General features: G+C 36.8%; 3 protein-coding genes across 4 annotated transcripts; all 3 read left to right on the top strand.

Annotated features, from left to right (window-relative positions):
* Positions 1-4,751: 4,751 nt before the first annotated feature.
* On the top strand, positions 4,752-10,110 carry LOC102234151 (arrestin domain-containing protein 3-like). Its single transcript, XM_014475336.2, has 6 exons — positions 4,752-5,115; positions 6,501-6,558; positions 6,671-6,818; positions 8,273-8,369; positions 8,744-9,000; positions 9,117-10,110. The coding sequence occupies exons 1-6, from the start codon at positions 4,860-4,862 to the stop codon at positions 9,729-9,731; spliced, it is 1,431 nt and encodes a 476-aa protein (XP_014330822.1). The 5' UTR covers positions 4,752-4,859; the 3' UTR covers positions 9,732-10,110.
* A 1,174-nt stretch (positions 10,111-11,284) lies between these two features.
* Positions 11,285-17,358, top strand: LOC111610364 (arrestin domain-containing protein 3-like). Its single transcript, XM_023344184.1, has 6 exons — positions 11,285-11,614; positions 13,244-13,301; positions 13,401-13,548; positions 13,640-13,736; positions 14,167-14,423; positions 14,824-17,358. Exons 1-6 carry the CDS (start codon positions 11,359-11,361, stop codon positions 15,121-15,123), a joined length of 1,116 nt encoding a protein of 371 aa, XP_023199952.1. The 5' UTR covers positions 11,285-11,358; the 3' UTR covers positions 15,124-17,358.
* Positions 17,359-18,285: 927 nt separating this feature from the next.
* On the top strand, positions 18,286-23,267 carry LOC111610272. 2 transcript variants are annotated; one of them, XM_023343223.1, is made up of 6 exons: positions 18,286-18,370; positions 19,334-19,716; positions 19,814-19,964; positions 20,800-20,922; positions 21,206-21,296; positions 21,526-23,267. In XM_023343223.1, exons 1-6 carry the CDS (start codon positions 18,316-18,318, stop codon positions 21,722-21,724), a joined length of 1,002 nt encoding a protein of 333 aa, XP_023198991.1. In that variant the 5' UTR covers positions 18,286-18,315; the 3' UTR covers positions 21,725-23,267. The 2 variants fall into 2 exon arrangements, with proteins under 2 accessions (XP_023198991.1, XP_023198989.1); XM_023343221.1 differs by having other exon boundaries at positions 19,811-19,964.
* Positions 23,268-25,635: the final 2,368 nt, after the last annotated feature.

Here is a 25,635-nt window from a genome sequence, read left to right as displayed (position 1 = left end):
TTGTCCTATTCTGTTTCATTTGTACTCGGATATCAGACTTTCCAAGTTGAAAGCGAGACAATTTAACAGAAGGCTTGTCCAATAGGCGTCTAATGGATTTCATAAAACATATCCATTGTCATCTAATATTACAAATAAACCATTTCTAAAGATGGGCTAAACATTACCTAAATGAATAATCCAAAGCTATTATCTTAATTACACTAGGATGACTTGATCCAGATGTCAGCAGGTTTACATTAATCAACCCATTCTCTGGAAGCAGTTTCAAATAAAAATCTTGACCAATGTTTTTCAGCTTTTAATACCCAGCTGAGCCCAAGTTTTTGTAAGACAGGGGTTTTTTTTTATCACCCACAATAAACATGTAAATGTACAACGTCAAACTCAAGATTTCACCGGGATGGTTTGCAAAGGGATTTATAGTATGACAATAAATAGTGGAAAATCTTTTGAGATATTCAATGAAATGGGTCTTCTAGTCAACATTAAGACTAAATAAAGCCAATCAAACGTTCTTGGCCTTATTTGCAATAAACTCTGCATCACCAATGTGATGTTAACATGTTTATTTATTTACACTCTGCCCTCTGTGCTAATAAGAATGTGACCCTGCACACACATACAAACACACACTGAAAGGAGAGTTTGTGCATACACTCCCAAAAGCAATATTACCAGCACGTTTCCATCCGACAGATATTGGAATTTTCCGAAAGAGCAAACCAATAGATAACCTATTACAAAACTATAAGAAATCAATACCTAATTTCTTTGCATTGATTACCACTTGGGCATTTAACATGCACCCTGTGGCCACAGTGTGTGTTCCACAATCTCACATCCCCCCTGGCCCTCATGAGTATTAAAATTATTGATTCAAAAAGAGGACTAAAAATGTCAAACTGTTCATTAATCTTAATAAAGAACGGACTTGACCAAGGCCCCCTTTCTCCCAATGCAGGGATACAATCCACACATGTAAGATCACTAATCCCAAATAGATTAATGAGGGATGTGATTTAAGTCTTTGCCATTAACAAATCAATTGCAATAGTAGTATTTTATAAAAGTGCTTCGGTTTTCATGGCTTTCATAACATTCTAAAAATTTAAATTGCTCAAACAGAAAGCGCAGTGGGATAACAATGCCTTTACACAACACACAGCTGAGTGCTGCATTAAAACAGCCACCAAGTGAGATTACGGAACAAGCCAATCGCTGCACTTAAACCAACTCAGCGTCACAGACAATGATGCAAAACACACGTTATGCAAACAGCATATTAAGAAAGGCAAACATTTTATCTGGTCGCAAAATCACAGCTCATATTATAGCCCACATTATATTAGGAAGCATTATGCCTCTTACCTTCAGAAGTTCCTTATTGATTTTTTTCCTTGCAAAGTTTGCAAACAAAGTCGTCAGAGTTCAGCTCCCTCGGTAGCTTGGACCTGATGGCCATCAAAGACACTCCAGAAAGTCTCTTGTGATCGGTACTTGTCCTGAGTTCATTTTATATTCTTTTCGGTAGTGGGAAAAGTCCTCTCTCCCTCACAATTTGTCCAAAGGTGAAATCCCTTTGAGTATAATTTCCTCCTCCTTTCTGTAATCTGTCCCCATAATGCAGAGTCTTCTTTCCACTGACAATGAACTTGAATTTGCGGCTTTGTTCTGTTAGCTCACCGGCGTCATCCTCAGCTTTTTTTACTTCTTGCCTTTAGCTAGCAAACGTTAACTCGGGCCAGCATAGCTGGTAGAGGACGATGCTACAAACCGACACTTAATGGCGGGACTTTTATTATTATTAATTATTATTATTATTATTATTATTATTATTATTATTATTATTATTATTATTATTATTATTATTATTATTATTATTCACTGCTAGCTTAGCCATTGCCATTCTGTCCAACTCCGCTCGAAAAAAAACTCTCTTCTTCTTCTTCTTCTTCTTCTTCTTCTTCTTCTTCTTCTTTTCAATAATGGCGGCCATCTCGCTTACAGCACAGACTGCACTTTTTTTACGGAGCCCCCTAGCGGACTTTCAACGAAGTCCGCTAGAGGGACTTTTTACTCTCTCTTTGTAATGGGAAATTGCAAAGAGAGAAATTACCGGAAATTTCTGGTAAGCTTCATAGCCAATTTAAAACAGACGGCAATCATTTCTCAGTAGCCAAGAGCCCAGACACTCTACAAAGCAAATAGGGCAGGGTAAAATACTTTTTTTTTTTTTTTATGTTGCTGCATACCATTGTCCATTTTCTGCCAACACGATCACAATACTTTTTTTCTACAGTTCCACTTAACTGACCATGGATCAGTTACAAATTCTTTACACCAAAGGTGCCCAAGTCTAGTGCTCAAGAACTACCATCCTGAAACTTTTAGATGCATAGATGATCATTTTTACTAAACAGCCTCTATTTCCTTGTGATTGGATGGCTATGAAAATTGAGAGCAAAGCCCTGTGTAGAGTATGTATGTACAACAGCAACAAAAAAAAAATCTGCCAGTAGAAAGGGCTCCTCTCTGCTCAAAATCCCCTGGGCCAAGATTGCATATACAGTAGATGTGGCTCAGATGAGGGGAAGTAAGGTTCTGTGGTCCTCTGACAGTCTGCTATTTGAAAATGTAGTAATGCAATTCATGTACTAATTTGTATACTCATTTTTATGGTCTAGTCCTAGTGAATATTCAGAGACACAAAAACACAATTCTCTGCCTTCTATCAAAGAACTGAAGGACTAGTGTTTCAGCCATCTTACAAAACCTCACCCATGTGTTTTCTTTTGTCGAATTGGTAAGTGCAACAGTGCCCTCACTAAAAAGTAAAGCACATTAGGCCAGTTCTAAAGTTCTCCCAGTATTTGTGGCTTTGCACCAAAATACATTTTACATTTCTTTCCTTTAATGTGCCACTGCAATGTGGCACACAATGTGAGTTGGATTACTCACATCCTGAATTTTCAAAACAAACAATTCATAAAAATCTAATTAATTGCTTCTTTAAAGATAAATCCCACAAGTATTTTTGCATGTTTTTAATGCAAGCAAAAGACTCTGACTTTCAAATAACACAAATGGAAAGTCAAATTTGGAGTAAAGAAGTTTATCTGTGAATATGTCCAATTTATTTTTGCCTCAAATGGAACCTCATACACTTTAGTGAAGTGTTGGGAGTCTAACTCCCTACAAATTCTGTATTTGCAGCTTTTCCTGTTGGGTGTTTCTTGCTTATTTCATTTGTTTTGGTGCCTCCTAATGAATGTTTACAGATGAGCTTGCACACAGATAATGCACTTGTGTTTTTTTTTCTCTTTCCGTTGATACCCCTCCCATTCATGCAGTAGCACTTCCTCTTAAAAGTGAGACATCGAGGGCAGGGTTTAAGTAGGTTCTTGTTATCTACTTTGGGGTTGATCTTAATCATCATGTTTGCATGAGAAACAAAATTTGTGGTAAGAGGTCATTTACAACTCATGTTAATTTTCTAATTTAAAGTGAACATGTAGTGTAAATAATACATTCAGATACAGCAAATTATATATAACTTAATTTTTTAATGTTGTTTAAATCTGCCATTTTAGTTACTTTCTGCCTGAAGAGATCCATGCAAATTCGACTTCACTTTCTTACAATGGTGAGAAAAGCATATAACTCTTCTGGATTATTTTATGAGTAATATCAGTTTTCCCCACCCCTCACAAATACAGCTATCTGCTTAGGAATGAAGGGAAACACGTAAGGATAAAATTTTTCTTTAAAAGAGCTGGGTGTAGTCAAAAAAAAAATTCAAATAAATCTAAAAACAGTTAGCTGACACACATTATGACATTTCAATTTTCTCCAGCAGAGGGCACTAAGTGACTCTAACAATATCACGACCACATTATCCTGTATTCTGGACTTTATAATGACCACACATCCATATTTAAGCCTCTCAGATATACAGAATCATGTTAAATAACAAAACAATATTAGTATGGAGAATAATTTTACTTCAGAAACATTTCTAATAATAGAGGGAGTGACCAATATCTACATAACATACAAATGAAATTAATCTTTCTCTATGTGATCATTTACAAAAAAAGGTTCTTGGAAGATTTCTATTCACATAAGTGCTATGTTCTATTTTTGAAGAAATGTTCTGTACTTGTTCAATGTATCTGGCGGAGTGGTCCTCCCACTAAAGACATCCAGTGTGTAAGAGTTTAAGAAAACATTATTATAGATGTGAAGCTTGTCAAAACTGGATTATTTGTTCTTTAGATACATTTTGTGCAGTCAAGTTGTTGTCTCCTGACTTTGCTCCCCTGGTTCATCTGTACATGTGCAAACTCTACTTCTGATACTTCCATGTTCATCTGCCTGTCCACCCGACAACAAGCCTCTGTCTGGTCCACATCTACAAGGAAAGGAAAACTGAAATGTGTAAGTAAATATTGAAATAGTTATATATTGCTATCATCATTTAATTAAAGTGTTTTAAAGTGTATTAATCTTGTGTACAACGTAAATTGGATCATTCAATCAAATATAAATACATTATTTTTTATTAAATATATTTACAATCTTTTCATTAAAATTTCATGTAATATAAAGTAAGTTGTTTGTTTTTTAATTTGATGGTGGCACTTTTGACCCTCCTTACTTTCACTTCCTTTAAATCATTTGTTTTCCAACAGGGGGCAGTAGAGACCTATGATAAAAATAAAAACTTGTTGTTCTGGGCGTGTCTTTTCCCACAACCGTGGTTACAGTCTAACCAGAGCGTTTGATGAGATAGAACTCTCTGCGTGGTTGCATGCTTCTGTGTTGTTTTGTCTTTCTTCGTTCTCCTTTGTGCAGCGATGCCATCTGTGAACAGCTTTACAATCAACTACGACGCGCTGAATGAGGAGGGGACGTTTTCTGAGGGAGACATTGTGACGGGACAAGCAATTCTGTCCTTATCTAAGGAAACCAAAGCTCAGCGGCTGTTTGTGAAGGCTAAAGGAGACGCAGACGTCCGATGGACTCAAAAGCGCGGCGACCGCACGCACACGTACTCCGCGCACCGGAGATATTTTAAACTGAAAGAGTTTTTAATCCCAGAAGGCACGGAGGGTAAGCTTTGGTAGCTGCATTAATGTAGAAAGTACAGCATGCTTTTGGTTTCCCCTTCATCTGAAGGCCTGTATGCAGTTTTGTTGTTAAAATGGTCATCTGTCATTTTTTAGGAATTCCAACTGTGTGTACGAACTTTCACAAATAGTTGATACTGAAACTACTAGAAATGCAGTGCTGTAATGTTATGGTGCAAGTTCTACTTTTGAAAGTTGTAATGTTAAGAAACAAGTTGTCAGTCTACAAAGTCATTTCTGATTCTTTTCACTTGCACAATATGGTTTTCTGCTAAGAAGGGCAAAGATAGCTGTGGGCGGCCACAAGTCTACAAAAATAGTTATCAGTTAGAACAAATTTCATGGCCTGTCTGGATGTCTTATCAATAGGAATGGGCGTGTTGTGAGCACTACAACAAAATTTACTCTACACCACAGACCATCAAAGTGACAGATCGAGCTGAGAAATGTTTCACTACAATTAGATGCTAAATGTTTTTGAAAAGTCTGGACAGCATTAGTTCATCTCAGATCTAAAGTGTTTACTTTGACTGGTCAAATCTCAAATGGAATATTGCAGGCTAAATATCCTTCCATCCATTGTATACCCACCTGTCTGTGCAGTGTGGGGAGGGAGCTGGTGCCCGTCTTCAGAAGTCATAGGGCAAAAGCCGGGATAGGCCCTGGACCGGTCACCAGTCCTTTGCCACGATACACAGGACAGACAACCATGCGTACAAACATTCACACCGAAGGACGATTTAAAGACATCAATATCACTAACAGTCTTTTTTTTAACTGTGTGAACAAGCTGGAGTATCCAGAGAGAACACACACATGCACAGGGACAACATGCAAACTCAATGCAGACAGACTTCAGGCCAGGACTCGAACGGATGACCTTCTTGCTGCAAGGCAACTATGTCAACTACGCCCTGCAGTCTAAACACTGATTCATTAATGCACTTTGAAAGATTTAGGTAGCCAGTATGAATATTTTTCAGAAAACACACACACAAAAGAGAGTACTATGAAAGCTTTCGTGGCATCAGGGCCACTGTAGTTTGAGACACCTAAACAATGTGTAATTGCAGATTCTTTAAATCCTTTCTACTTATACAGTTCACTTTTGTTTTATACTCAATGTTTCTTGATTTTGTTTTAGTGTTTTTATGCAGATTGTACTTGCTAGGGTGAGGGTGTGTTTGTGTGTGAGGCAACAGAAGGAAGCGCTTTGACAGGGTGCTTTTCATGCATGCACCACTTATTACAACTTCCTCATCAGTGTAGCGAATATCACTTCACTATAAAAAAGTTTGTGTGAAATAAATGATCAGAAAGGCTTTATAATTTAACTAAGTGTACCAAATTTCTTTTCTGGATTTCCAGAAACTGTTTTGCCTGAAGGGACCCATGTCTACAAATTCAGCTTTAGGATCCCATCTGAGTAAGTATTTTTTGGCTACTCTAGCCACCTCTGATTGGAACTTATCAATGAACGTATGACATTATGTTCCTTCACTAATGGGTCGAATAACCATAATCTTTTTGTCATACAGAAAGATGCCATCGTCTTTCAGAGGAACTCATGGAAAAATTGTCTACAAACTGGAGGCCAAACTGTCCAGGAGCTGGAGGATGAATTCCACTGCAGAAAAGGAGCTCAAATTTGTCTCAAAGTCCTTCTTAAACTTCAACACTCTTTTAGTGTGTATAATATTCCATGATATATTCAGTCATCAAATAAGTCACCCCGAATCCTGCTATTTTACTGTTGTATTGGTGACATTTGTGGATATTCTGACAGTTAACTTTCTCTCTTTTTTTCCTCTTACAATAAACTAGACTTAGTACTACATAAAACACAATTTATAACTGCATCCAAGTTATTTAACAATTTTATTTTAAACATATGCTTGAATACAAAAGTGATGGGCTACTAATGCCACTGTTATGAACAAACTGTTATTTTGTATAAAATGATGCAGTACTTAAAATAATGGGGAGAGTTTTGCTCACTGAATGTGCATTTCTGACTGAAATACATTTGATGCCTCTTTTTATCAATTTGTTATGTGTTTGATTCATATTTTGATGTGTATTTAAAGACAAATTTGAACTAAAAACAATATGTACAAAAAATATCTTACTAGAAATCTCACTTTCAGTACCTCCCCCCAAGACCTCTGATTTAAGTTAACTGTATAATAAGCATTTATACATCAAACAGCAGTAAAACAACAAAACAAACTCATGGCAGAACCACTTAATCTGTGGTTCTCAAACTGGGCCACAGATGACACTGGTGCTGCTTTCAGTGGTAAATCTGCAGGTATAAATTATTTACAAAGTTGGTTCCAATTTCATCATTGTAAGCTGTGAGCTTAAGCTAATAAGCACAAACCAGCAAAACGTTTGGGTTTTGAAAACCTCGTTAAATGAACTAGTTTGATAATACAGGAGCTAATGGACTACTTCTAGTGTTTTGCAGATGGATTATTCTCCTTTAAATCTCTATTATTGTGTATATTACGCTACACTATTTATCTTCTAGACAATTTGTAGGCAAAATAAAAAGCTGATTTCTAGCTGTGTTGATGTCTGAATAGTGTAATTCAACAGATTAAATGCATCTGTGAGGTTACAGTAACTTCATTATACCTGTTAATATCCTGTTTTATTGGCTTGTTTGACCTGGCTATGTGTGTGTATTTACATTTAGAGTGGGAAATGGTGGCATGATCACTCAGCCAGGATGATGTTTTTGTACAAGCAGGCACCTTCGTTACGTTCAGTATAACATATGGCTGAATGAGGATATAAAGTGGCAGAAGTGAGAATTAACTGCATCCTCTACCATTTTAATTTATGGCAACCATATTAGAATTCTAACTTTAGGGGAACCGACGCTTGTTCAGCTTTGGACTTTTGTCTTTTAATCGACTTACTATAATTAAAATGCATTATCAGGTGGAACGTGAAAACGCCTTTATGACAGTGCTGCTTTGAAGACTCAGTGAGGTGATATTACTGCCCTAGATTGAAAAGAGTAGACTAATAAAATCTATTGAGGTGAGGGGCTCCACTGTTAGCTGTGCTGCAGATGTTGGAACATTGTCTTCATGACTTTGCTATGACTGTGTTCTTTTTCTGTCCTCCAGTCACAGCAAGTTGGTTCCACAGAGAAGGAGATGGGGATGTTCTCTAAGGGACAAGTTCACATGGATGCCACTGTTAACAAGACGGTGTACGCCCCAGGTAGTCGGATTTCTTTTTCAATTATAAGCTGTTTTAAATGCTAAAGATGGGCCATCAATTTAATGTAAGTGATTTTTAATCAGGTAAATATAAACAACAGTGGATTAATGGATCTTTATAGTTCTGCAGATGTTTTTCTAAACAAAAGTAAGATACAAATCTAACAGTGGAAATATTTTCCAATAAAAAAATGCACAAGCTAAGTAACTACAGCAGCCTTCCAAGTATTCTGAAGAAAGTTTAGAAATATTTTTAACAGCAGAGGTATATGTATATTTGCTGTTTCTTATATAATTAAGATTTATAGCTTAAATTCTACGTAGTGATTGAAAACTTAAAGAAATGTCAACAATTTGAGATGTTTTTCCTGGCAGGTGAAACTATGCTGATATTTGCAAAAGTCAACAATGCTTCTTCTCGAGACATGACTCCCAAATTTAGCCTGGTGCGGAGCGTTCAGTTTCGCGCTCAAGGAGACACCAAAAATGAGGAATACACTGTCGAGAAAGCGGTCGATAAGGTTATCAAACCCCACACCCAACACGAGGTCAGGTGTGAGATGAAGATTCCCACCGATGAGATGCTTTCCATCGAGAACTGTGAAATCATCTCGGTGACACACCAATTAAAGGTGCAACACATAAACATGTCAAATAGAACTTTTCATTTTAAAATATGCATACTGGAAACTTTTCAGTTTTTAAGCCATTTAAAATTGTATCATAACTTTTTCATGATTTCTCACAGGCATATCTGGACATCAGCTTTGCCTTTGATCCAGAGATTATCTTCCCAGTGGTTATTTCACACCCTACTTTAGTCTTTGGTGCTAATAACAGTGGGCCTGTGGGTCCTTATCCTGCTGGCTCTTTCGGTGGTCCAGCCTACAGTGACTTCCCTCCCCCTGCAATGGCTGTTGGTCCTTATCCTGCACCACCGTCTTCAGGTCCCTATGGCTACCCAGGTGCCCAAAGTCCTTCTGCACCACCACCTGCATACCCAAATAATCCACAGGTTTATTGTGGTCCGCCAGGACCTTATGCTCCTCAGCCACCTCCCATATATGGGGCCCACAGCAACCCAATGCCACAGGGGCCTTCTCCATATGGATCTCCATTTTCACCCTCTTCATCCTCCACCATGCTTCATCCTCCACCGCCCGCGCCGATGTTCCACACGCCCCTTTCGGGGCCGCAAGTCCAGCCACCTTCTTCCTCCGTGTCTCCTTCAGCTCCCACTTTCAACCCAATGCCTTCTGCTCCAGACATGACTACAGACTTTCTGGCTCAGACAAATGATGTTCCTCCGGCATACACATCGCTTTTCCCATATTCGACTCCAGAAAAATTGGATACAAAATAACCACATATTTAAATTATGGCTAAAACATATAGGAAACCACATAGGCTTTACCATGCTGTTGTTGGAGAGTGACATAATAAAGCCAGTGTAATCACTATTAGATGTATTAAGCATGATGAAGTATACTGGAATTTTTTTTTTGCCTTGGCATGCTATGTAACAAATGATTTCTGATGAGTTAAATTGCTTTTGGCCATCTTCATCTGGTGCAAATAATGTAACTAAGCTTATATTCTCAGGATACCTTCCGATAAAATGCCTTAACATTTAAAGTGTGCTTTTAGCATAAATTTATACCTGTCTACCTCTATATCAATTGTATGTTAAGCATGTCAAAAGCTTGTATTTTATCTGTTCAAATAAAGAACCTTAAATAATTTCTGTGGGTTTTTTTATGTTAGATTAAGGATTTGGTAATGTAAGGGAGTTGTGACAAACTGATAAAGATATATAACGTCACTTGAATGAATAAATTCATGCTTTTACAGGCAACTTTGGTACAATTGTTTAGTTACCTGCTAACTCAAACAGTGGTAAACATTTCACCAGTCTAATCATTTAGATATTTAGATATGGCGAAGATGTTTTGCTGTACTTCAAACCAGCCATCAGAATAGGATTTGAATGTTTTTGAAAATAGAATTATGTCACTATATTTGTTTCAGTATTGATTTTCATTTTTGTTCATTGAAAGGTCTTGCCATAGTTCCTTTGTTTAGATTCTTAGTTTATTTATTTGTATACTTCCTCGTGCATTTGCACTTATTTTCTTTTATTCTTTATTGTACAGTACATTATTTTGCTAGTCTGTCACTGTGCTTAGGTCCTCTTTAAACTTAAAAAAAAAAAAAAAATTGACAAAAGGTTTTTGGTGCCTGAAGAGGTGGTCTGACAATCTCAGAAACTTCTGATGTGCTTTAAGCATATCAGGTTTACAGAGAATTAACCAACGAAGAGCAAATATCCAGTAAGCATAAAAAATGTGGATAAAATGCATTGTTTTTTTGATGTCACAGTATAAAAAAAACAAAACGAATGGGACAGACTGGTTTGAGTTGGTGAAAAGGTAGCAATAGTTCAAATGATACCAGGTAACAAGACATGTACATAATGACCACTGTTTCTCCTCTCAGCTTAGAAAACAAAATTTGAATCTTAAATGAATTTCAGCTTCGACATTCAGATTGCAGCATGAGAATTTAGTGTAAACCTAAACGCGTCAATCCATTCTGGTTTGTATTAACACTTCAGGTAGATTGTGATATAAAGGATATTACATCAGCACACATTTGGGCCCTTTGTACCAGTTGAGCATCAGCTCGCTGCTGAACATCTCCATCGATTACTGCAAAACTAAAACAATACAAAAGGTCATTAACAAATATCTTAGATAACTAATAGGAACTACCATTGTATTACCTCAAAAGTCATTTGTAAACACACATACATATGAAATGATAGTTACACTTGCCCTACATCTCAACCTGAAAATGAATTGGCAAAGCAATAAACATTTCTTAACTTCCCCCAGATCCGCCCCCGTCGGGGCGGACCCGGATGCAATGTTTTTTTCAGAAACACCGGTGGGACATTTTACATCGGCAATAAGGGACACTAACATGTTAACATGTTCCGAATTAACGACTTCAAGATCATTTGTGAGGACGCGAGCAGAGATGGGGCTTTTTCCGAAGGAGACACGGTCGCAGGTTTGGTTTCTTTTAACCTATCAAAAGAGACGAAAGTTAAGAGCGTCAGTGTGAAGCTTAAAGGACACGGTCAAGTTCACTGGACTGAAGGAACTGGAGAAGACGAAAGGTCGTACAGCGCAAGTAAGAGATATCTTAAAGTCAAAGAATACCTGGTGCTGGAAAAGACAGAAAGTAAGTAAAATAAATCCGAGTATATACCTCCTTTTAATTCTGGGGATATTTGCTTTTATCCTAGTCACATTTCTATGAAGGTGTTAATATGAAAGTACATTTAAATGGAGATCATATTCTTGGATTTTCTAAAAAATCTAAATAAATAAATAAGGTAAAGGTAAAGATAATTTTATTTATGTAGCACATTTTCAGCAACAAGGCAATGCAAAGTGTCTTACAGGAATTAAAAGAAAATACAAACAATATAACAAACCAAAGAAAAGAGCAAAAGAAGAAAATGCTAATAATGTTGATCCAAAGTAAATAAGCTAGATACTCCTATTCAGGGTTGTTAGGTAAGTATTGTCTGGTCTAATTCCTTTTCTGGTTTGGAAGATTAGGAATCTAAAAAATAGTTGCTAAGGTAGTTTTTCTGGATTCTAAGATCTAATCTCTGTTCTGGATTCTAGATAAGTGCAAGTAAGTAATTATCCTCTGGACTTCCGGGATGCTTGATAAGTGTAAGCATTCTCTGGACTTTCAAAATGTGCTCTAAATTTGTAAAAGTAATGATTACTCCACAGTTTCTAAGTAATAATAAAAACTATGTGTTCATGTTCTGGAAGAATTTTTTCTGGATTCTAAATTCATTGTAATTCCTTTTCTGGGATTCTATAATAATAGGGGTAATCATCTAAAAAATAATCTAATATGGATCTACAGTAAATAGTGAGTACTCTACAGTTTCTAAAAAATAAGCTAAAGAGTGACTAATATACTAATAAACTAGAGTCTCTGGATTCCAAGTTTGTTCTAATTCATTAGAACAAACTTCCAGTAAAGGAATTAGAGAAAACTTGTTAAAATTAAGCATAATTTTATAACAGCAGCAGTCTTTGACATTCAATATTCTATCTAAGTTATTGCAAACTGGCAGTAAATTATGAAGATTTATTTAGAATTTGTGATTTTGGCATTTTCTTTATAACTAAGTTACTGGAAACAAACCTAGTTTCCAGTAAGGGTAGAACTAGACGAATAGAAGACAGAAGTGAAACCGGATGTTAATGTCTCTTATCAGTTTGGGCAGAAAGGATGTGTGTGGCTTTTGGCAGACATGTTTAAACAAGCAAACAGAAAATAGTTTGTTCTACAATCAGTAGACTACAGAGAGGTATTCACTCCTGTGTACACAATTCGCTGGCGTCTCAGTTTTCACGCAACTTTCTTCCTTTTTTGTTCAGGATTGTTGGTTACTCCCAACTGTGGAATTTCCATTGTGAAAGTCACCATAGACGTCTGATGTGTTAATCCCTGTGTCAGATTTTAAAAATTCCCCCTTAAAACAACAAATTAAGAACAAAGTGATTTTATATTATAGGTACACCAATAAATATATAATTAACAAATTTGCCATTTGTTAATTTTAATCATGCTGTAGAAATCAATGTTAGTCAAAGAAACTTGCTGATATGAAGTATCTATCAAACAAACTACAATATTACACAACATTTAGATGTTGTGACATCTAAATATCACAATTTATTTTCACAACATTTTATTTTCCCACCACAACACTGTTTTTTAAAAAAAATATTATTATTGTTTTCTAAGCCTTTCACTGAAATGCTTAATTTCTCTACTCAGGCAGTGTACTTCCTCAAGGGACCAATCAATTCAAGTTCAGGCTTCAGATTCCACAGGAGTAAGTGTGATTTTCTAACATATGCCATGCAATGGTGAAAATGGCGTTATTATTTTTGTTTACAACCACACCCATACTTAAACATGTTTGCCCTGCCAGGGACTTGCCATCATCCTTCAAGGGGACACATGGCAGCATTGTTTACAAGGTTGAAGCACAGATATGTAGGAAATGGCATTTGGATTCTACAGTGCAAAAGGAGATCAAGTTTCTTTCAAAGTCCATACGAAACACTCGCCAAGTTGTGGTAGGATGTGACTCTCTGGTGCTGTATCACATTGTTGAACAAGCTTATTGAGAAAATACTTGAAAGGTTTATTTTTTATTGCATATTATAGTGTCCACAGTCCAACTCGGTAACAGAAAAGATAGGAGTTTTCTCCAAAGGAGAAGTCCAAATGACTGCTTCAGTAAACAGGAATGTTTGCTTTCCAGGTATAGTTTCATTTTCTCATTCATTTTAGGGGAGAGAAACTGTTAACAGGACAATTCCGCAAATCTGGCTTTTATGCAGGAGTGGCAAAAAGAAACCATTTACTTAAAGAAAGTCAAGTCTTTTGATGTCTCAAAGTCATTTTGAGGGGGCAAAAGACTTGAGATAGGGGTCAAAGTTTACATTTGAGCAGGACAATGACCCTGAACATTGAGCCAATTTTTCTACATCCAACTGAAGGATGGCCCAGTTAATACTTAAATCTAGATCTAACTATGTACACGTGACAAGACCTGAAAATTTACATTAGCAAGGCTCTCCTTCCACTCTGTCTGAAATTTGTGGGCACATATGCAGGGCACTGTGTTTATATTGTCATTACTGGTCAACAGTAAGTTCACTTGCATTCAGATTTTCCATTTCTTTAAACAGGTGACACACTAACTGCTTTTGCCAAAATCTCCAATGGTTCCTCCAAGTCAATGAAACCAAAATTCAGTTTACAGCAAAGGACTGTTTACATCGCTGGGGGTTCCAAAGACATCAGTGACTATTCTTTATGCAAAAAAGTCGGAGACACCATTAAACCAAACTCTGAGGAAACTGTGTCCTGCACCATCGATGTTCCTCCAGGTGTTATCTACACTCTCAATAACTGTGATCTTGTCTCAGTTGAGTATTACCTCAAGGTATGTAAATATCCACTGGTGCCACACACATTTCTTTTTACCATGGGTTTTCTGTCTATTCAACTTTTCATTAAGGGGCTTCCATGTGAAATGCTGATTACAACCAGCACTTGTATAGCAGCATGTCAACCTTGCTGGAAAGCTATCAAGTCACTAGCTTTCCAGCTAGTCACTTGTTTCTGTGATTTGGTTTCTGTATTATTTTTTTTATTAGCTATAAGCCATAGGTATCAAAATTAACAGAAATCAGTACTGACATAATCTGTGTCTAGTAAGTCAATCAAGAGGTTACCTTTGTAAATTGAATTAGTGAAATATATTAAAGTTTTCATCATAGTCTAACTGATTGACATGCACCTACACAATGTAAACTGGTTTTATTCATGTCTGCATTCACCAGGTGTACTTGGACGTTAGTTTTGCCTTCGATCCAGTGGTGGTGTTTCCCCTGATAATTGCTCCTGCCATTGCACTTGATCACTGTGAGGACTTGGGGCCTTACCCAGGTGGTCCTGCCGGGCCCCCGAGTTACAGTGACTTCTCATCTGCAGCTGCCTACCCTAGTGAATTTAATCCCGTACCCATAAGCACAGGTGCCTGTGGGTATCCCACACTGGAAGATAAACCCCCGTTGTACAATTCTCTTTTTCCCGATGGTCAAGACACAACTAGCAGGAGAGAGCCAGTTCAAAAAAACTGAACTTAAGACATAAAACGTAGTCAGAATTGACAATCGTGTCAATTATGTCATTATCTTTAGCAATCTGCACTAAAGAACGACTTTCTGGTAAAATAAAAACCTGTTTGCTTTCTCCTGATTGCATTCTATGTGGAGTGTTGGAAAGAAAAGAAAATCCACTAATATCATTCAGAACCACAAAAGGCTTCCAGTTCCTTTTAGTGATGAGTGGAGCTTTCAAACTTAGATGGTACATTTATGCTTGCTAATGACATTAGTTATCCATGGAGTCTTTCCATTGTTCTGGTTTTGCCAGACCGAGTAGTAAACAAAGTGCTTTGATTACTGTTATGGTGCTGGGATGGAGGTAGCTGTAGATATCAGTGTCAGTGTGATACTGACTTCATATAAAAGTTTTCCTTGCAGCCAGGTGGTGGTGAAAAAAAACAAAACAAACAAAAAAAACAATCTCTACAACATAATCAAAAACAAAGAAAACTGAGGAAAAATACTAGTGCAAATAAAAAAAAAGAACAGATTAAGTGACAAATTATCACAACCAGTGACCTTTTGAATTGATCTAATTAATGGCCTGAGTGATGAAAGCGTCTGTCCATTAGTTGGTCCTTGATTGTCTCAAGCACTTTCAAGACGATAGTGTCATGTTGTGGGTATAAATTGGACGCAAACACAGACATCTGGAGGCAACAAGTGGTGTTGAGTAATTGATGGAAAATAAAGAAAAATCCAAACTTACAAAAACGTGAGAAGCAGAAGGGAAATAAAATATTCCATACAAAAGCCAGTCAGGAGATACGAGGAGAGTACAGGGAGCCATCGAAGAAACAGAGAGACGACGAGGAATGAACAGAGGAACCAGGGAGGAGAATCTGAGAGGGGGCACAGGAGAGCGCACAGGGGACTAGAAAATAAATTAAACACTAAAGAATGATAGGTAGAAGAAATTATGAAACTAGATTAATTAAGAATAACTAGAAGAAATAAACACAACTGGAAACACTAAGAAGGACTGAACTAAAGTAAAATCTAATCAAGACTAATTAATCAAGATAAGAAATAACACAGAATGATGATGAAACGAATATATAAAAGGACTAAACCAAAGTAAAACTAAAGTGAAACAAAGCTGATCTAAAAAAAAAAGAGGATCTAAGAACCATAGAAGCAAACAAAACTCAAGACAAACTCAAACAATCCCAGATCTTAACAGGTAGGAATTAAAATCCAGCCTGAAATCAGTGGAGTGAGCAGACTACATGGCTGAAGAGCAAACTGACTCATTACACATACTCAGTGGTGGTCTTCCTCTGCACCCCGACACTCATTTTTTTGTTTTCCCAAATTGATTACGTTTCACAAATCAAATAAGGTAAATCCAGTCATTTGCTTGTCACAAACAAAACAATGAAGCTGAACATGCTCTTTTGTTGTTACGAACAAAATAAATCTAATTGTGTTTTATGCAGTGTACAATCTTGACTGATAAATAAATATACATATACTGTACATTTCAAATCATTTGCTCCTTCATAAGCATCTTAACTCCTTGTCATCCCGAAAAGAGACACTTTCTGTGCTCAATGTTCAGATGTGGGGGAGATTTCTCAGAAACATGCTCAGAAAATTGGTGGTGCTTTAAAAATTACTCTACAGGAACCAACAGTTTCACTTTATATTTTGTTTTGTATATATTTACAAATGTTTCACTGGGAAATTTTTTTGGAGGTTTCTGGCAAGACGCAAATATTTCTCTTTGTGTCCTTGTCAACACATTCTTTGTCTGAGATACAGGAAAACATCACATGATCATGCAGGCCCACAAAAGCTCCCCAGCTTCTCATAGCAACGTGTGAGAATGTTTGATTCAAGTGGTAACACTGTTTTCTTCTAATAGCAGATTTATGCTCTTTAAAACTCATTAGCAGTCTATGGAGTCTTGGCAGAGTGGTTGTAAAGTGACGTTATCCCCTGTACTGGCAGTGTGGGAAACAAAGAACCTACAGTGGGGAAAAGGCTGAATATTTAATCAAGAGTTTATTTTGTCCTTTTTGTGATTTGATTGTATTTGTTTTTTGTTTTTTTTTGCCACTTTATGTAACATAAAATATATACTATATAACATTATGCATATATTTGCAGCATTCTTTTAATGAAATGTGCATGTTTTAATTGCCAACAGTGTATTAGTTGATTGACATGTTTACTGCATTGTGTTTTAATAAAAGATTATCCTCATCTCTCTGCCTTCTGAGTCTCAAAACAGTTCAAAGAAATACTTATAATGTAAATGTCAAAATGATCTTTTTTTTTTACTTCACATAAATGATGCGTGCAATGTAGCTAAATTACTTCATTTACTTCATTTGCAGATGATACCACATTACATTTCTGAGGATTGGGGCAGCTTCAATCCTATGATGGAAAGACAAATAAAAGTAATAGAGAAATTGTGTGAACAAATGGAATGAAAAAGCTAAACTTATGCTTAACAGTATTGAAATTGTAAGAATGTATGTGATCAGATTTTTGGGAGTTGACTTCAAATTCCTCTTCAGGTCGTTCACTCCCAGTAGATGAATATTGCTGGATCACCATCACCCAGTGAATAAGTCGCATTAACAGAGCATGGTGCACTTTCCACACTCATCCCCAACTTGACCCTGGGAAGAGATCCTGATTGAGCGGAAGGGCGGCACTGTCACTGCACTCCAGGAGGCCTGAAAGCTTCCACTGCTGATGTAGATTGTTCATTGATAAAACAATCAAAAATCAATTTGGCTGTTTTTCTGGCGGCGAACTGTGCAGGGTAGGTTTGCTATGTGTTTGAGTGGGACTGTATTTATAGACAAGAAATATTTGAGAGAGTCCAAAACAATATATACAATAAACAATAAACCACAATTGACATTTAATATTCTAAAATAAAATGTTTCTACTTTTTTTCTGATTCCATAATCCACTAAATAAAACATGTATGTCTACTATATTTGCTAAAATACGAAGTCACTTTAAAGTCAACAAAGCTTTAGATTGTTTTGAATAGCAGGGAACAGCGGGTCCCCCCCATGATCTTTCTTTGGCCCCTCCCTTTTCATCCTTATCTTTGGAAAGTTTAGTTCCCTCCCACTTGTTGCTACTGCTAACAGTCTCTAAAGAGAAAAGCTCAAGCCCAGATCTGCACCTGCCATCGCTATGAGAGGAAAAGGACTGCTTTCTGAGTTTTTGCTTTTCCTTATCTTTTTGAAAGGTAAAATCGGATGCCATTTGCATTTTTCGCCGATCTATGCAAGTTATGGAACTGTTCATTTTCACAAAAGTTGTTTTGATTTTGCGGAGATTTTGCGGAATAACCAATTAGGACTGCGACGTTGTAATGTTTTAGATTTTATTTGTGTTTCAGCTGTATTAAAATCAATTTGCCGAAAGAAAGAACTAATATCATAGAAAGAGACCGCTTAACAATCTCCAGAATTTAGAAAGTATTTCCTTTATGGATAAAACTTTAAATATTCCCGAAGTATGGTATGGTATGATTAGTCTCTGCTGTCAAGTAATTGAAAGAAACGAAAATTTCCCCCCAAAACTTCTTATGACTTACTTATTACAAATACCAATGAAAAGAAACAAACTGACACACGAACTTAAACAATATTGTACAAAGAAAATCATACAATAAAGAATCATAATGTACCTTACGTTTCAGAAAGCAGAATAAGTGAAAATAAGTTCTGGGGTGTGCATACCCTGGCTTTTATCATTCTTTATTAAACAGCCTATTCAAATTTGTTGTTTCTCCTGATTTCCCTGATCTCCCGGTTCTCATAGCTTTTAGTCTGATAACTTCTAAATTAACTAAGTGTGCATACAAACTTTTTGCATGGAGACGTCTGTATTAATAACCCAGTGTGTATTGCTCTTTTATAATATTCCCTAGGATTTTGTTTTGAATGAGCAAAAAGCAAATGTGTCAAGTCACATCCAGTCTCTGGAGTTTTTACTCAGTTTTGTCGTTCTTAGTTATTTTTATTTTATTCCTTGTTTGGTTTTATCGATTTTCGTCTTTTTTTTTCTTATGTACCTCACTTGGGTCCTGTGTGTTGTTTGAAAGTGCTTTATAAAAAACAAAAACAACGCTAGATTTCACTGAATTAGTGTAATTGAATATGGACATTGTTTATCAGAACAAGCCTCCTTCATATTTCTCCCACAGAAGTGTCTGGATTAAAGATTCGGAACAAGCTTCTGGGTAAATGCCTGCAGGTGCAAGAAGGAGCAACAGGAGGTCAGGCGTCACTTGGAGAGTGCAGCCCAGACTTGCCTGTCCAGGAATGGCGCTGGCTCCCAAAAGTCCAGGCGCTCAGCAGCCTCCACACCGGAGAATGTCTGACTGCACCGAGGGAGGAGTATGAAGGCGTTGTTTTGCAGCCCTGCATTTTCAAAGATGGAGCTGGTGGCGAGGATGTGGAAAGAGAGGTGCGAGGTCAGGCTTGGACTTGCACAAAGAAAGGCCACATAACTCTGATAGAGAACAGGCTTCATTTGAGTGCTACAAAAGAATCCACTCTGGTTTTTCTGCTGAGGGAACATAAACAGGTAATGATTTTGTTTTACTTCATTTAGTTAGTAAGTTAAGTTTAGCTGGTTTGAAACACCTTCAGAGGCTGTCATGGTTCCCCTTCTTTGCTAGCAGGGCAGCAAGTGGCGAGCTCTCGATAACAAAACGTTGTGCAACGGGAGAGACGCTGAAGAAAACCCAAACCAACTTTATCATCACGTGGAGAGGAAAAAAACAAACATTTCTGAAAGCCCTTTATCAGAAAGACACATGCAGGTGAAAACATGTAAGAACCAAACAGAAGCTTACGCATAAAGATGTGCTTACTTGTGTCTTCCTTCAGATTGCTGCAGTACTAATCATTTTTTTTAAATGGCTTAAGACAGGCTTTACATGTTTTAATACTGATTTCTGTTGACAGTTAACAATTCAACAGATGTGGATGTGTCCATATACATCAAGAAATGTTTCATTGTCATTTCAGTTTTTAAGTGTGGAAACCAAAGTATGAAACATATCCTGGGGGAAACCAAAGTTTGAGTACAGCATGTATTAATTCATCTAATTGAATCAACAGGACTCTTTGTAGGATGACCCATGAAAGACTGATTTTAATGTTTTTCTTCATCATGGTGAACTGGTAGCATAAGCCTAAACCATAAATGTATACAGTCCATTACTGCTGTAAACAAATTATGTAGCAATTATGTCCATATGATGGATTCGTCAGTTTTTTTTAATTGTTTTTTTTTTTTTTACTTTATTGACAGCAGGTCAGGTTTCAGCCTGACAGTCTGAAGTGTTAGTTTTCCAGTAAGAGAGCCAGATACTTGACACAGGCCAACATAGGTAGAATTACAGCAGCATGCACACAGTAAAACCTACTTTGGATGAAAATTGCATTGAATTTCCGATACATTTCATTTACATTTACACTCTGTTTCTTTATGTTGTGCCAGGAGGAGAAAAGTGGTTTGTGTCTTGAAGTCGTACACTCCCACACCAGAGATACTTTAAACCAGCATTATTGGTTTTTTAGAAATTCAAGAAGGATACAATCTTTTATTTTCAGCAATGGTCTCTAAATGACTTGGATCTCTTTGTATTGTCCTTACGTCCAGATGAAGGTATTTTGGACTCCAAACAGACAGAAGCTTATTCTGTAAAGGATGTGATGATTCCTTCTTCTTTAATCACCAAATCTCCTGCAGATCCCACTATGGTTTTTTTCACTATGGATTATGGTAAGTTTATCAAACTGTAATCCATAAAATGACTGAACGTGTTACAATTGATCTGTATAAATCTAAGACCACAGAATATGAGTTGCCTCATATTCTGCAATTGCTCTACATAACCTCTAGATGGAAGCAGTTCTTTATGTATAGTGGGCAAAGGTCTGTGTGGATGCAGTAGAGCATCCATAAAGACCAAGTGACAGGCTCAGTTTTGGATTCATTTAAACAAAGATGTGAAAGTTGATGTAAGATATAAGATGTATGTCTTTATATATACCCATGTGTTCAGGAATGGGATGGAAGATAACCATGTTGGTGTTGAGCTCCTTGGCTCTGGTCCTAGGAACTATAATTCTCATCCTCAATGTGTACTCCAACAGGTGAAGATGGCAGCCCACACACACACACACACACAAGACACACTAAGCATGTCATTAATTTGTTGTATGAACACATCATTTACACAACATGTTGATAAACGCATTGTCTTCACTTTTAAGCGTCAAAACAGGAGCCCTACTCCAGGGTTAGGTAAACTTTGGTACATGTGGATCTTTAGTATTTCACTTTCCCCTATTTTTTACACGCTGTTTCTTTATGTTGTGCCAGGAGGAGAAAAGTGGTTTGTGTCTTGAAGTCGTACACTCCCACACCAGAGATGAGCATTCCTGGATCGCCAGCACCCAATGAAAGAGCCGCCCTGACCGAGCATGCCATGCACTTTCCACAGTCCTCGCCAAGCGTGCCACGGGGGGAGATCCTGATAGAGTGGAAGGACGGCACTGTCACGCCACTATATGAGGCCTGAAAGCTTCCACCGCTGATGTGGATTGAGAGCTTGGTTGTTTTTCTGACAGCGACTCTGGTGCAGAGTTAGGTTTGTTATTCACTGGTTCTGTTTGAATGGGAGCATATTGTGACGGGATAGTTACCAAGACAAAAAAAAGCAATCTACTCCGAGTGTGTTGCTGGCAAACTTTTCAAGGTGATCTGCAGATTGTTTTACAATCTACAGCAGTACACATGTAGGGCTCACATAGAAGAATGTCTTCAAGGCTGAACCGCCTGAGGAAGATGAAAAGTGTTGTGTAGTTGTCATACATTTGAGCTAAACACTAAAATACGGGCTAAGGATAAAAACATAGTTAGGATGACTAACTGGAAAATTGCAATTGCAAAAATAATGACTTAGGGTAATATATGCCTACCTATAAATTTAGTTAATTTTAGTTTCTTATAAAATCATATTCATGATGCTGACATGTACTGTTTCTGTTAAAGATGACATTGTCTTTTATGTGTCAAGGCATAATAAAAATGATCAAGTCTTTGCCAGGCTCAAAACATGTTTAAATCTACAGATCTGTAGAAAGGAAGGAAGGAAAATGGAAAATCTGTGTGTGCTATTCCAACTACACCCCTGCTATCTTATAAGGAAAGTCCCAGTCACGTTTTCCAAATCAACTACATTTTATGAACTGAATGTGGGCAAGTATGAACAGCAGAGGATTAGATTTTTCTGGAGGATATTCATGTGCTTTCCAGATTGGAGAAGAGAAGTAGATGATTTAAGAGAAGAAATTGTTAATTAAATGGGTTGCTTCCAAGATATTTCAAGTTGATTTACAGATGGGAAACTTTCCAGAGAGTCATGTAATAGCCATACAAAAAAGGCCATAGAAAGGTTAGGTTAAATTTTACCTGTTTGAGTTGGCATGTTGCAAAAATTTAAATGCTTATTTTAAATGATTTTTTAGAAGAAAGTCTTTTTTTCTTTTTTTAAAAAAAATGAAGTGCGGCACAACATAGATTTTGCAAAGAAGCCTCTGAATTAAACCCGTTCTCTGTCTTTTGTTAAACTAGATATGTTTAACTTTACTGCAAAACAACATCTTTAAGAAAAGAATCTGCCTGAGGAAGAGCAGAAAATTAGCACAAATTTTTAAGTACCCAGTAAGGTGGTGGAGGGTGACATTTTGAAGTCATTATTCTGCCACAAGATCCTGGCGCCTTCCATTCATTGAGTCATTTATGAATTATGCTGTAAACTTGGAGTCTTGGAAGACTTTCTAATTTCCTACAGTCAAATTTTTTTTTTTGTCTGACAAGTAAAGCTTGACCAGACAGGATAATGAAACATGACAACACAGCGGTAAATCTACAAGAGTGGCTGAAAAAGAAAATAATTGAGGTTCAGTCGAAGTTCAGAAAATGCTTTGGTAGGGCCTTAGATGGCTGTGCAGAGATTGATGTCTGCAAACCTTAATAAGCTGAAGCAATGTTATACTGAAGAGTGAGCCAAAATTCCTTCAAAACCACAGAATTGACTATTAAATCCATACAGAAAATGACTATTTTGTTAATCAAATTTTGTGTGTTTTTAGTCTTTCACACTTAGACCGTCTACTTTCTTCTTGTTTTACTGATTAAATATTGACAGCATAGATGCTATGCAGTACATTGATTTTGGATGGATTTGCAAAATCTTGGTAAACACACATTTTTTTCTGCCCTGATATTTAAAATCTAATCCATGAAAAAAGTCTATGTCTATGCTTTGGTAGTTCAAAATCATAAACAAATTCATAACAAAATTCTTTTTGTAATATTTATGCCAAGCTATCATATTATCCCAATGTTTTAAATAAAACTAATTGATAAAGTGGTGTAAGGAGCTCATCCTGCATCTTTGCAGCAATTGTCAGCAGAGGAAACAGTGAAGTGATCTGAATATTCCTGTTAGATCTCTGCACTGTCTTTGGATTTGGCAACACCAGCTAGCTCCTCAAATCATAGCTGACTGTGGAAACTTCTTTTCATAGTCCAGGAGCTTGATTTCCAAACAAAATGCAAATATTACTTTGATCTGAAAATAAAACTTTGAACCACCAATCCCATTTCTGCTCAGAGCAGGCAAGATTGGGCCGACGTTGTCCCTGATCCAGGACTGTTTTATTTGCTGTCACTATTTCAGAGCAACAAGAATTGCTCTGAAATACTGACGTCTAGACATTGTGCATCCTTTTGTATAGGCTTTGTTTCACAATCCTCTGATGGGTGCAGTTATCCCAGTTACTTCTGCACATTTTCTATCACACTTTTTTTTTCCCTTAAACTCAACTTTCTGTTAATATTCAATCAAGTTTAATAGAGTAGAAAATGTGGCTCTCTTTTCAGATTGAATGCACCTTTTGAAAATAACCTTTACCAAAGCCATCCCTTTAAACAAATAAATAAATAAATAAGTAAAATCATCTCGAGGGATTCAGCCATCACACACTAATTTAAGAAGAAATGGAGTAAGAGTTAGTTTCTCCAAGCACAGAAAATGTCCCTCCAGGTTGAGTCTTTTTCTAAGCCAAAACCAAAATGGGCTTGAGAGGAGGAGGCCCCCGTGTTATGCATGTTAGTTTGCACAGTAACCAGCATGTACATGTTTGGACCGGAAACTTTTGCAGATTTTGAATGACACTAATTGAAGTTCAACACTTGCATTTGGGAGCAGCATAATTGCTCTTCCATTACTTTTTCTTCTATAATGTTTTCAATGAACACGAAGCTGTCAAAACTGATGAATCACCTTGGCTGGTTTTGTTTGTAATGATGAGAGGATTTAAAGTTTTCTGAACACACCAAAGCCTTGAAGTTCCAGAGAACCCAACACCCCTTTAAGCCACGGCTGCATGTGTGGATTAGGACAACTGCTTTTTAAAGAATGCCATTACATTTGTTTAACGTAAACGTCTTGTGTATTTAAGTTTTAACAGTCTGGAAATGAAGAGTTACCCAGTCATCTCTCTTTTTTGTCTCTATTGTCTGTGATGACGCTGCCACCTTTGCAACTACAATAGGTGCGTGTTTGTAGGTGGGGCAAGTAGGGTGTGTTTTGCACCTGTATGAATAAGGGGTGTGTGAAAATTGACCCTGTGCTCAAAACATGTAGCAATGCACATAACAGGTTTCCTTTAGAAAACTCTTTAGATTACTACTGCCACTAAAGGTGCTTATTTTTACAGTTACTGCTTGCTTTCAGTATACCTCATTAAGTGATGGCTTAAATTGTACACTTGTTCAGTCTGGAGGAGAGTAAAAAATATCCACAGGATTATGTACACAGCACATGTAGTTAGAATGTTAGCAATGTCTGCAGACAACATGGAATGGAAATGAATGTGTAAATATTGGAAGTTTCTAAAAATGCATGGAAGATTGAAACTGGTAAATGTGTAAGCCAAAGTTTTGGAATAAAATTTCATAGTTTATTATTGGCACAGAAACAATGTTGCACTTTATAAAAAGATAGCCACATTTGCAAAAAAAAACAACATTGTGCTGATTACATAAGAAAATAACTTTTTTTTTTGTTCATATGATTGATTATGAACAGTTCCAAGTCCAAATACCTGTCAGTTCTGACCTGAAAGCCTCAGGTTTTGGATAAAAATCTGAAATTGAAGTGAGGTGGAATTTTTCAGCCGCATAGTGAGTCCAGCTATTCAACTCAACAAAGAAAATGACTTCAATATGTGAGAGGCATAAAGACTGCTAGCAAAAAAGACTGAACCCTGTTTTATAAAGATTTATTTTTTAAAAGTATTTACACTAATGTAATAAAGTTTTTACATCTTTTAATGTTTTCTTACATTTTCTCAATTATATATACTTTTTTTGTTGCACTGTACCAGAAAAAGTCTTTATTTTTACATCACTGCAATCTGC

Source organism: Xiphophorus maculatus, chromosome 12 (genome assembly GCF_002775205.1).
Source record: "Xiphophorus maculatus strain JP 163 A chromosome 12, X_maculatus-5.0-male, whole genome shotgun sequence".
NCBI lineage: Eukaryota > Metazoa > Chordata > Actinopteri > Cyprinodontiformes > Poeciliidae > Xiphophorus > Xiphophorus maculatus.
Note: the sequence above shows the minus strand (reverse complement) of the source record. Positions and strands in the feature narration are given on the sequence as shown.